This window comes from Lineus longissimus, chromosome 7 (assembly GCF_910592395.1).
Source record: "Lineus longissimus chromosome 7, tnLinLong1.2, whole genome shotgun sequence".
Classification (NCBI taxonomy): Eukaryota; Metazoa; Nemertea; class Pilidiophora; order Heteronemertea; family Lineidae; genus Lineus; species Lineus longissimus.
In genome coordinates, this window is record NC_088314.1 from 9276953 (window position 1) to 9290209 (window position 13257).

The following is a 13257-nucleotide window of genomic DNA, read 5'->3' on the forward strand; positions in this document are numbered from 1 at the left end:
ATTACCTTTCTCCCCATCTCAAAATAAGGGATGGACTCTCCCAATCCTTCCTGCACCCTGATGTACTCAAAAACTGTTATAGTAGCACTTCAAAGACCTTTGGCATCTGGCAAAACCATCCCAATCCCATTTTCCCCCAGTAACACACTTTGCCAGCTATCATTTGACTTCCTCAGGTCAAGAGTGCAATGAACTATAAATGATCTATCACCCCACCACCTCCAAGGAAGGGGGTGTATCATAGAAAATGACTGAAAGACACCAGGATACAGGTATCACCAAGATAGGATGCACATCACCAAAACCTGAGATGACCCCTCAAAAACTCAAGAGTCTGTGGGCTAATACTGTACCAGGATATCTCATGTGGAAGACTATCACATAACAGATTCTGCACATTGCCCTTGGTCATAAACCACAAATAAAACACAAATACTATGTGTGTGAAGAGATGAATTTTATCCAGGAAGTGCACCAAAACCACATTGTATTTCGTTACGAGTGACGTAGCAACCTATTTATACCTATCACCAAGACCTAAATACTGCCCACTCCGCTCAGCAGGATATCTACCTGGGAATACATTAACTCGTGGCCTGGCCACTAGCGGTACGTGTTTAAGATGTTTAAATTTCCCGCCGTAATCATTATCATAGACGTCTAATTTTCCTGCTTGGTTCAGTCAGGTAAAATAGATCAAGAATGTCACAAAGTTCACAGAGTGAAGAAATATTATGCATAAAACATAAACCGGGCACTGATATAAGGCAACTGAAAGATGATATCGTGGTTCTCGTCATTGCCCTCACCTATAAATAAGGAGCCTGCACCAAAACAGTTCATCACTTTTACATAACTGAAATTTGTACAAAAATGAAAGATAATTTCCCCAGTAATCAATAATCAGACCCGTTGACAGGGCCAGAACAACAGAAAAACACAATCAAAAGTGAAGGGGTGAAGTTTAAACCCTGATGATGACAATATCCAATGCCTCACAAATTTTTCAGTTTTCAGGCCGATAAACAAATTTCAAAGATTTTGTGTTTTCCACCAGCAAAATCATAGTTTAATTGTTGAAGAAAGATGAAGGAAACCCTCACTCATTTCCTAAACTTGGCTGACAAGAACCATGAAATCATTTTACATTGGCCTGATGAACAAATACTCGTAGGTTGAACAGGAAATTTAACAAAATTAGTCTTATTTCACTGGCCATGGCACCGCTGATTGAGATACTACTAATTAAAAACAAATGTACCATTCAATTTGCATGACACATTTTCACCCTTTTTGAAGTGTACATACTGTATGATGATTTGGCACTGAGAGTATTCAGCACATATTGATCAACGAATAGATTATACATATTAAGTGCAGGAATGCCAAACTTAATTTACGATCTGAAGTAGTCGGAAGTAGATTTCGCTGGCAAATAGCTTCTACACAGTATTTTTGAACCTTTATTTTGTACTTGTGCAGCGACACAATCTGGCATTCATGTAGGACAGAATGAGAAGCCAAGGCACTTGGCACACCTGAACAATCTCGTATATCAACGGTCTGTCACGACACTGCTATAAGTTCTGCACCAATTCTTCAAACACACTTGTTGCCAGAGCTGGTCACCTACGAGCTTGGTGTTTTAAAGCTGGCAATCACTGCCGAAGCCAATGTGAAAGATCACAAACACAACAGACAGATTTGAAACATAGACTGATATGAAAATTTGAAACATCTTTTGTCACGACCAGGTGACAGTTGGCTCAGTTGCGTAATAGTGCTTGAAATTTTGTGACAAATTGACTATTGTGTCAAAAACAATTTGGCCTTTCTTTGGTGAAGGTTGTAAATTGTGCAATTATCAGTGTAAGTGACCAGCAAGCATGAGCCTTACGCTGTTATCTGTGACAAATATTGCCGCGGAGAGCAAGATTGTCTGCTAACAGGTAATTGCTGGGTAAGACATTTATCACAGGTTGCAGCAATGACTAATTCTTCTTGCAGTTTTGTCTAAAGCGATAAGTATTGCAGGTCAAGCGAGTCTGCACCAAAAATTTCTTGTTTGTGGAGCGCTTTAGGGGTGCAATAATGGCTTGAAATCAAAACACAGATGATCATGAATCCTGTCTGCCTTGGACTATGTGCTCTTTGACAAGTGATTTGGTGCGTCTGCAAACATGTACTTGAGTTTATAAGCTTCGGCAAGCAAGAGTCCTATTTCTTCGTCTCCCCAGTTGTGTGTCGGTAAGTTTTGAAGCATCAACATCAGACCCTGAAGAAAGGTAAAATATCGTTACTGTGCTACAGAACTAAATTTAAAACAAAGGAGCAGGTTTTCGCATTGACTCAGTATCAGGGGACTTCGAACTCAGAAACACAAGATTCCCAGAACCGCATTAATGCTCAGAGATCCAGAACTTGATTCTCTAGGGTGATCTGAGGTACAAACATGTTCTGAATCGTAGTAGCTCAATTTTGCTTTTGAAAACTACTCTCAGTACTATGACAGTCTCCAATGAGACTCACTGAGGGGCCTAGCAACAGCCACAAGAGCCCAGATGCACAATACCTCAACTGCAAGGAATCATAAAAGTGACCACGGTGGGAGTCCAACCAACTACCCCTCTATCGTCAGGTAGAGTATCCACCGTCAGTGACACATGGAGATAAATGTGAAGATTATCTCATGTGATTTTGCATAAAATAGAAATTGTAAAATATACCTGAAAATCTCTCTCCCTCAGAAGATCATGAGAAAATCTGACTAGAAATGAGGCACAAACGTAGAGATGAAAACTAGCGAATCCTTCTGCCTCGGACTGAAATAAAAGAAAAATCCATCAAAAATCAATCAATCTATCAATTTGCATTTTGTGGTCCTTACTAATCTCAGCTGTAATAACCTTGGACTGAACCACTGAGCTTTGACAGCAACAACACAAAAGTGAGTGACCCTGAGGATCCGTCATAAGCGAATTGTGGTTTTAAATACTTTTTGATTGCTTCCATATTTCGCACCAACCCAAGCGGTCATGGTTGCGTTACCATAACGGCTGAATTCAAAATGAGGCTGCGTTGGCGCTTAGTCCATTTACAAAGTAAAATGCGATTAATTCTAAAGGTGTTTTAAAAATCTTTACCTGATATGTATCCCATAACCGTATCGTACACCTAAGCGGTATCTCCCGCATCAGCAAGTTGTTCATCCACCGAAAACTAAACTGCAAGAACTCTACCTGATGGTCTTCCAAGTGGTCATGTAAGGAAGCTGAAATATAAAGAAAGTTAGAATCAGTAATTTCGGATTTACCAATGGTGGGTGGTGACTTGGGCAACCACAAAAACTGTGACATCAAGATTGCAGACCTGCCTCAACTGGTACTTAAGATACATCTCAAACATCAGATTGGAAGACAGGATCAAATCGGGCCAGCTTCACCAGAGCTATGATCGAGCGTATTTACGGAATGACACAAAGGCCTGCTGTGGGAAGACGACCAATCTATATCTACCCACCATTTATTCTTTTGACGAGTTCCTTGAGGGCCTTCACTTTGAGCTGGATCCCAGGCTGAGCAAACGTGTAATTGTCCTGTATTCCGTCCAGCAGTTTCGATAAGCACCAATAGCAGTCAGCTTCGATTATATTCAACTTGTCCTTTGGCAGTTGATTTAGATCACAGTTATCAGATTCGATATCTGAAGTGGAAAGACAAACCTAGTACTACATTACAATATTCAAAGATTTTTCATTTTTCAGGCGGCCATGCTTATTTCATTTGTCAGATCACGGAATCGCTGCACATCAAAATCCAAAAGTGAAAAAAAATATTCAACAGTATAATTTTCACTTGACTTTTTTTGTTTGCTGCTAATTTTCAACATGAAGACAATTCTCAATTCCCACTGATCGTCAATGATTGACCGACACGTGTGCAAGTGTAAGTCCCAGAATTTTTTTTGTCGTTTTAATCCCCCAACGCACCCAGTATGCCTTGCACTAACATCCCAACAGACATGCCTGCTGATTACATTCACCATGGACGGTCCTTTTCTCAAAATGACTTACCGCAGTCCGCAAAGTCAAAAATGACTTACCACAGTCTGCAAAGTCAAAAATAACTTACCACAGTCTGCAAAGTCAAAAATGACTTACCACAATCTGCAAACCCAAAAATGACTTACCACAGTCCGCAAACTCAAAAATGACTTACCGCAGTCCGCAAACTCAGAGAGAAACACAACGAAGAAAGGCGTGACAAGGTCGTTCATGCCCTGCACATAACCGCTCGCAGGATGTCGAATTGCCCAGATGTATAAAATTCTTTCAAATATCTGAAGATAAAGGAAGATGTTATTAACGCATTATCCAAACGTTGTCAGTCATAATCAATGTGGGATCAATTTATGACAGGTGGCAAACTTAAATGCAAGAGATCAAACTCTGTTTTGGAAATGTCATAAGGATTCGAAGGTGAACTGAAAATCATGTGAATAAAACGCTATCGGGAACATTTGTACCAATTATGTTGTAACTCAGTGAGATAGAACTTACAAATTCAGCCTTTAACATGGTGATGAATTGATTGGCCATACTGGAGTGGGCAATAGATTACCAAACACAATTGACCCATCCTCTTGCAAACAGGGCCTACCACACGACTTCTCCTTACGCATGTTTCCGATGTATCGAATGAGATGCCCCATATTGTCAGGATGCAATTGACCCGCCCATTCTTTTGTGACTGGTGAAACAGAGGTGTGTAATGGCTGTTCACCTAGTCTTTCTCTCCTAGATAGAAATAGAAGGGCGCAGCTGCCAGTTGCTTCTCTAAAAGTACTGCCTGCCCTTTTCAGAAGAGCTCATACATTTGCTATTACAGATGGGGACTAACTTTTGTGCTTGGGATAAACTGAGAACAGTGCAAACACAAAACTGCCTACCTCGAAATTATTCACGGTGCTTAATCCTGGACATAAAGGTGTCATATCGCCTATAATATTGGTCCCCAAGTAGTTGGCTTCCAGCCCGTTACTTTTGAAACCACCCCGTAAATTATCAACACGCCACCTACCTCCTCTATCGGCCGTCGATTCGTCAACACCGACATCCGACATAAATCTTTCTGTATCTATAAATAGAACACCAAATAAGATGCTACAATCACGACAGACAGACGACAAGAGCAACGACCAGAGGTTTCCGTCAGGCCATGCGATCAGATTGCTACTCTACCAGTTACTTGTGCAAAAAACAACTGTAGTCGGAAGTTCATGCAACGATTGACATGTTTTGCCAATGATGAAGGGGACTTCTGATACTTCCCTGCAGATGGCCAGTGAGACACGAATGTTTTTAGAGCCAGTGCAAACATTCCACGACAATGCCCAGAGCTGATGATGTAAATGTATCACCATCGTCTCCAATCAAAGACAAAATTGTGTAAAAACTAACTTTTTTTATCGATCCAAAATTGTTTTGTTCGTGCGTGATTTCGCTCAAAAATCTTGTCATATCTGTCATAAATCTTGGCGATTACTTTTGAAGTTGTTCAGGGAGGGTCTATCATTATGAGACAGGGAATTCTCAACCAATTCAATGAACTTCCGTTTCGCTATGTTTCTCAAAAAGTGAAATCTAACGAGAGAGTATAAACAAACTTGCATATTGTTGGTGATTTTGGGGAAGGTATAAAAGTTACATCAAAAACAATATTTACACCAGTTTCATGCAACACTACATGTAGTCATGCATCTATCTTACATGCTGAATGATCTTTGAGGGTATTTCAAAATGAGTATTGCAATTTAAGGTACCTTTGGTTTGTTTTTGTGTGACAAGATGAATTTCTCATCATGCCATTTATGAATACTGTGTTATAACAAAAATATCAGCTGGTAGAGTAACACTCTTGTTTCTACAAAATGTGTGAGAGTGGTTCAAGGAGAATGAGAAAGACTTTCGCTAATAGCAACCCAAATAATAAAGGCAGTTCTCAAGGGTAGAGCTAAAATTTACACCAAAACCAAGGTGGCTGCCGAGGTTTTGGCAATGTTTGGGCAAATGACTACTTCACCCAAGTGGCGTTTTGTGAGACGACCAGTACGAACTGGGAGGACAAAATTACAATTCTATAACACTTCAAAGATACATTTCAGGCATAATCTTTTGACGAATTTCATACCAAATAGGTCATGGCTTTCGCGCCAAAATCACGTCATAGATATAATCATAAAACATTGTAACCAATGTGTTTCAGCATTTAGTTTCAAGATCAGTATAAATCTGCATTCAGGGTGCCTTGTTAATTTTTTGGGGGATGATTCTCATTCCCCCCAGAGCCACCCGCAAGTGAATTGTGCCAACGTCTCCTCTGGTCCCTGCAGCATGCACTGAAACACCACTAACCTCCTGTGCAACCTTTTGCTGAAAGAGGGGGACGAGGGGGTTCATTCGTGGAATGTCAATGTGAATCTGCAAGGAAAGAGGGGTTATGCAACCGCAGGGTAATCGACATGGTTCCAGATCGTTAATAGTTAGTAGGCATTTTTAGTAGCATAGTGTTAGAGCTGATTTGTACAGCGGCAGCCTTAGACCTACAAGCCTGACAGAAATTTGGGATCTGTCAGCATGCGTCTGACTGATACATGATTCCAAGGCTGGCCCCAGACTGAACGCCATGTTTGTTGCAAGAGTGATATAACCTGGGTGGATAATTTCGAGGTGAGTTCTCCCCTGTCTGACATCATGGAAGTAGCCCTCTCTAACTGCCACCCACCTCGGTGCTTGACTATGTGTCGTTCCAGACGTCGGCCATTACCTCATTGGAACCATGTATTACAAGTTCATGAGAACAGTGTGGAATTTGTCAGATAGGTCAGGTTGGACATTATTTGAACAAGAACAAAACAAACAAAGCTCTACAGAAGTAAGTATTATCAATTCCAGCCCATCAGAACACTTGACTATCAACAGCCTAGGTTACACACACTCTGATAAAAGAGCACTGTATGTAACCCCATGCCCTATGCCCTTTTGAAATACTGGCAAACAAATTACATGTACGAAACTATATGATAAAGTAAATGCACTTTTGATTGAAATACCCTCAAGGATCAAATATTTCATTCAGGATAGCATTACATGCTGACTTACAAATACTTTCGTTCGAGCGAGCAATCACAAATCGTTCAAGTTGCAGTGATAAATATAAACCTTGTACCCCTCCCCCTCACCGTCACCACTCATTTTGTTTCACACTCTGGCTCATCTGTAGCCGCCTCATTCTAGTGTCAGCATCTCACACAGAAACGTGTCAAATGACTGCTAGAGAGGGGCTTTGAGACAATTTTCAATGAAGGAAATCCTGTAAAATTAAGTATGCATTTCCATTCACCTGTCTTGGTACAAGACCCATGCATGTTACATGTACTATCAATATACTTTCACTGCTAAAAATGACTAAAGGGTTTTAAAACACAAACTAACTGAACTTAAAATATTCTATTTATTGTACAGAGACAGAGTACCTTCGAACAGAAAAACCAATGCAACGTGTACACTTCATTCATTTTCAAACACCCTGTATATAAGTAGACACGCACCACTTGCTCGAAAAGCCAAAATACCCACGATGCACAGGCAAACAAACAAAACATTAAATTAATAAAATCAACGATAGTATTTTTGTACCATAGAGATACCAAGAAATCATATCATAATAATTTCCAACTTATGTCTGCTATGGACCTTTTTAATTAAGAAGTTAGACACCCAATGCCAATATTAGAAGTGCTGACCTATTAAAAGCACAAGACAAATGTTGAGCTGAGAAGGCAACATCAAAAAGTTTACAAACTTTCCAAATCTACATGTAGCAATATTTTAGTAAGTTTAGAATGACTTTAATGATGTCACAACAACTGCTACTGTCCTAAATATCCCTTTGTTGGCACTTTTGCCAGGTGCAAACGCTGCAATTTTTGTCCAGTTCTCAGCAACAAAAGTCACAGCGTGAGCTTTTCTGGACACAGGACGTAACCTGACGTCGAACTGGCTTCATTTCTTGTGAAATCTGACAGGGCCTGATACCCGCAACAAAAATTGCATCCATGCAGCATTTCACACGTTGCAATTATCATTGCACCAGGTGTTAGGAGCATCTGCAAAAGTTACCACTTTTATATTTTATGATGTTGCCTTCCAGCCACTTGCTTTCCGAGTGGTGCCACTCGGACACTTTCTGTATATCAGTGTAACATGACCTCCAACCAGTTTTTTATACGAAATAAAATGCAGTCCTGTGGCAGCATAAATCTATTTTACTTGCACCAACCCCAAAAGTAATTTCACACTATGCATGACAGAGATTTCTTTCACACCAGTTGGAAATCGTGTCCCACTGATTACAATCACTGTCCCAGTAACAGTACACTGCAAATCCACTGCAAACCTGAATATTTTCATGGCCTCATCTCATCAAAAATTAAAAATATTTTATCCATTCAACATCCTGTACTTCTAAAACGCTTTCAAGATTTTACTTAGCTCTTCTGCTTCATAGGGACTAATATGTTCCTTCCATAATTTGTCAAGTTCTCTTAGACGAAATTGGTATCCATAAAATCAAATACAGTAAACCCAGAAATAATCGCAGCCATTTTATTTGGCGATTTTGTGAAATAGCAGTCTCTTGGGTGACTTTGAACAATGGGCCGGGGTAACTTTGACCCCCCCAGAAAGAATTTTGTTGATGAGAAACATATGCAGCGGGGTGTTCATAGTCACCCCACTGTTCAAAGGCACCAATGTGATAGTACTTAATTTAGCGTTTTGACAACCGCATTAACAGAAATTTCATTAGATTTTTCTTTTTGCCCCTTTACGTTTTCACAATTATCTGCAAACCCAAAATTACGCGAAAATAAAAGGCACACAAATATTTCCTGGTTTACAGTAGTAGCCAATAAAAATGTTCAGTGTACAGAAGCAATTTGTTAGCAATTTGTTTCAGTAGCTGAGACCGCATAATTATTTCTACCAAAAGTGATCGGAAGTCATTCAAAATTAGATCGGTTACCGTATCTAGTCCTGAGCTCTGGAATTAGGAGGTTCATAGCAGAGATGCCCATTATTAGGAGATTCATAACAGAGATGCCAATTAATAAGAGATTCATAACAGAGATGCCCATTATTAGGAGATTCATAACAGAGACGCCCATTATTAGGAGATTCATAAGAGATGCCCATTGTTAGATTCATAACAGAGATGCCAATAAATAAGAGATTCATAACAGAGATGCCCATTATTAGGAGATTCATAACAGAGATGCCCATTATTAGAAGATTCATAGCGGAGATGCTCATTATTAGGAGATTCATAACAGAGATACCTATTACGTTGGCATTACGATTAGGAAGCTCCTCCTACCTACTGTAGTTAAAGAGAGCCACAAAAAGATGAAATTGAAATAAAGTACAAAGCAATAAATGGACTTGCCCTGCTTACATATAATCTGAGCTCCTTCCATCCTAAGACCTCAAGCAATTCCTGAGGTCAGGGGACAAATGTTTCCTCAGCTCAACAGGTATCGCCTCTAAAACCAGAGCATTTCTGACCGCTACCCATTTATGCGACCTGGGTGGAGTAAGGTAAGTTTGACAAAGAGACCTGCCTAAGTCTCATGCTGACAGTGGGATTCGAAACAGGGACCCAAATTACAAGCTTCTTGTCCACAGCAGCTCTCTTCAAGACAGAGCTAAAATTATTTTCAAAAGCATCATGTGCTCACCTGTCTAAATGTACTAGCATGTACTTCCTGGTGTCGTGTATCAAAATACTGCTCTACAAAACTAAAATATTCACTTCTTTTTCTTTCTAACGTCGGTTGTCGCCGCTCTAAACTTGCCGGTAAATAACCCTGAAAAAAGTTGCACAAATTATTTGTAAGGATAACCCAACCATCTGAAACAAAATCTATCACAATACTTTAATTTCATTATCACAAGCAATAGAAGGTTTACTGCGAGTTCCGTAGATAATTCATCCGTACACTATGGAGAGAGGAAAAAAAGAAGATGTTGTCTGTGCTAATGATTTTAAAATTGCTATCATCCATCTCTAGGGCTTCCACTAGATCCTCAGATCAAGGGGCCCACATGATTTTTTTAGGTCCTCAAGAGCCGGGGGATTGCAATCCTCATAGGACTCCATTGCACTTGTGGGAAGACCATACCGATGTTGTAACTTACTGATAATAATTTCCAAGCCGATGGCCGGCAAGCTTTAGGAATTCCTGACCAGCAAACTTTCTTTAATTCATCTGAAGAAAAAAACAAAATAATAATAATACAAAGGAGCTACTACATACAAGAAAATATCTACTTTGACGGCAATCATTAACAGTCTTTTATTTCACTGTGCAATTAAATTTCGAAATAATGTTTATCTGTGACTGAGACATCCTCAGCAGAACTTGTATTGTAAATTTGCGCAAAAACTTTTGAAAGCACTAAATGACATGTCAAAACACTTGAACAGATAACCAACTGGAAGAGTTCTGCAGAATCAATAACCACCTGCATGAGGCAATACATTCAGGAGAACTGATAACCAGTTAGAAGAGTCGAGACACGAGAATTGAAATATAGAATAGAAGATTCAAAACCCCGGTTCTTTAAGGCCGGTTTCATCACCTACCTAAATCTAGATTAGGGTGGTCCATAACAGCTCTCATTTTCTCTATTCTATGTTTTTCTCTGTCTGGTTGTAACACCTGTGATACCCCGTAACTGAGCTGGGTTGGTTTTGGCACTCGTGGATAGTTCAGCCGGACTCCTACACCCGGTCCGAAATGATGTGGAGAAGAGCCACCAGGGCTCCCTGAAGAGAAAACAGAAACATTAGCTTTGTTTGGCTGGTCAGTTTTTGTGTGTGCGTGGTATGGGGGGGACGGGGGGGGGGGATTACTAGCCAGAGAAAAGGAAACTATACAGCTACCAGCATGAAACTTTGACAGCTAGTAGTCACCTCAATCAGTCAAAGGCCAGAACATTTGATGCCATCACCCCCCCCCCCCCCCATTTTGCTTCAGTAGTTGCATACTGAATGGACAACAGAACCTTTCGTTCTTGAATTAATAAACTTGATAGCGTTCATTTAAAAAGTTTTCGGATGACAGTGAGGGTGTATTTCGTTGTGAAGTTGACAAACTTAAACAGAGATCACTTAAATGAAATTAAAGTTTTCAGGTGATAACAAACAAAAGGGGTTAATTTCTCAGAAGTGCATCAATAGAGTGAAGTGCAAGCCTTCACAATATTTTTCACGAAATACAACGTACCTTGATTAGCCCTCGGTGATTCCCGCAGATGATCCGTTAAGGATCTAGCACCATTATTTGACAACTCGTAAACATCGCCCTCTTCCTCCTCCTGCAGCCGCTGCTGCTGGCTGTGGCTATTTATCACCGCCATCGCCGTGGAATGAACATCTTTTAACGACATCTTCACGTTCGCCATCATGATGAGGTCATCATCTCCATCGTCCCAGGCGTCATTTGTCTTATTCTCAAAGTCCTGGAACGAATCTCTCTTTGTTGCTTTGAGAGGTTCCTTTTTGGGGGTGGTAGGCCCACTGCAAACATGAACAGACTGAATTTTACAAGGGTTGAAATCCTGCCCCCCCCCCTTCCTTACTGAAGGGGTACTTGACCTATGCTCTAAAAAGATCCGAAATTGTTCCCCCAAAGGGGGAAGGCCATGGTATTCATATCATTGCCCACTTATGGTACAATCAGGGGAAAAAGACATTCACCAGCACTAAAAACATACAGCACTCCTATCCAGTTAGAATGGGTTATGATTAAATAAAAAGACATATTTATTTCATTCATTTGTGGGGCAGAAAAAGGTGCTTTTCACCAGTTATTGCTGGTTATTTCATTACCAAAAAGATATGAAGAATGGGTTCACCATCAAAAAATCTTCCTATTCAACGGAATTGCTCCATACTACTTGCTAATTTACTTAGGTGGTAATGCCCTGTAGTTTTTGCTGCATTGAAAGTGAGGTTTTGTTAATGCAATTCAATAATTGCTAAGAGAAAAGTGCACCTCAATCTGGCCCTGCATAGGCTAGGGAGTGGCATGCTGGCGACAGCGCTCTAATAATAGCCAGTTTCTAATAGCCAATGGCTAACAGTTGTCATAAGCCAGCATGATGCGCCAACCCTGAAAATCTTCAAGGTATAAAAGATACCTACCTTCCAATGGCATTTGGTGGTCTTTCATGTCTGGGTGGGTGCTGAGCTCCATAAACTGGTTTGATACTGAAAAGAAAACAACCTTTAATAAGGGATGGCCAAATGCACAAACCAGGGCGACAAGTACAAAGGGCTAAACTTTAGAATCCCTGATCGGAAATGACGTAGTTTGATCGCATTCAACTAGAAATCCATTGAACAGTGGTGCTTGGTTAGTCAACCGATTACCTTTTTTTGGGGTGTGATCGGGGATTGTATTGTAAACTCGTTCCGTACAAAGATCTAAAAGTCACTGAACAATTAACAAGAACATCACAAGAGCAGAAATTCGGAAACCACCAAGCTGTCAAGGACGAGGTCCTGCTGCCCGAGAGCCGCCGGCCCGACTCCCTCGATCGATTAGGGATTCAGGGATCGTTGGTGATTTTTTGGGTATCAATGACATGGTGTACTTTCTCTTATACTGTGAAAGTATAATGTGTAGGCTCTTCAGAGCGAACTGCCTACGCAAGGCAGAAACACACTGACAGTGAGTGAGTGACACTGCCACCCTGACTGCCACGTACATAGCAATGTACACTCACACTGTACATTACAAAACTACAATAATTTTGCACACACCTTCCAGGCACACTTTTGGTGTTTTTCTTCCAAAAACTAGGCTTGCCAACGTCTTTCTGAATACCCCCAAATCCTGACATCACAAGAGTGTTGCCCGTCTGGCCGTAGCGCATAATATGAGGGAATAATCAAGTTGTTTTTGAACCAAAAATTAAAGTTCCACCTCCATAAGTTTTGTTTTCAATATGGCGTGGAAATTCCGAGTGCGCATGCTTCTCGACCTAGATAAAGGGTTGGGTTTCATTCTGACCAAAGTTGTCTTTAAATCAATAATTTCTTCATGTTACCCAAAATAAAGAATGTAATTCTTAAGATTTGATATTCGTAAATCATCTTATGCGCTTGAAAAAACATTTCAAATCTTACTATT

The 13257-nt window shown here is 40.3% G+C and overlaps 1 protein-coding gene across 3 annotated transcripts; it reads right to left on the minus strand.

Annotated features, from left to right (window-relative positions):
* Positions 1–485: 485 nt before the first annotated feature.
* On the minus strand, positions 486–13064 carry LOC135490668 (TBC1 domain family member 22B-like). 3 transcript variants are annotated; one of them, XM_064775992.1, is made up of 13 exons: positions 12888–13064; positions 12267–12332; positions 11347–11639; positions 10704–10886; positions 10256–10326; positions 9796–9924; positions 9084–9101; positions 5079–5135; positions 4218–4338; positions 3520–3702; positions 3144–3271; positions 2727–2822; positions 487–2275 (listed from the first exon to the last, which is right to left on the minus strand). In XM_064775992.1, the coding sequence occupies exons 1-13, from the start codon at positions 12998–13000 to the stop codon at positions 2141–2143; spliced, it is 1593 nt and encodes a 530-aa protein (XP_064632062.1). In that variant the 5' UTR covers positions 13001–13064; the 3' UTR covers positions 487–2140. The 3 variants fall into 3 exon arrangements, with proteins under 3 accessions (XP_064632063.1, XP_064632062.1, XP_064632064.1); XM_064775993.1 differs by lacking the exons at positions 5079–5135; positions 9084–9101 and adding an exon at positions 6413–6478 and having other exon boundaries at positions 486–2275; XM_064775994.1 differs by lacking the exon at positions 9084–9101 and having other exon boundaries at positions 489–2275.
* Between the last annotated feature and the right edge of the window lie 193 nt (positions 13065–13257).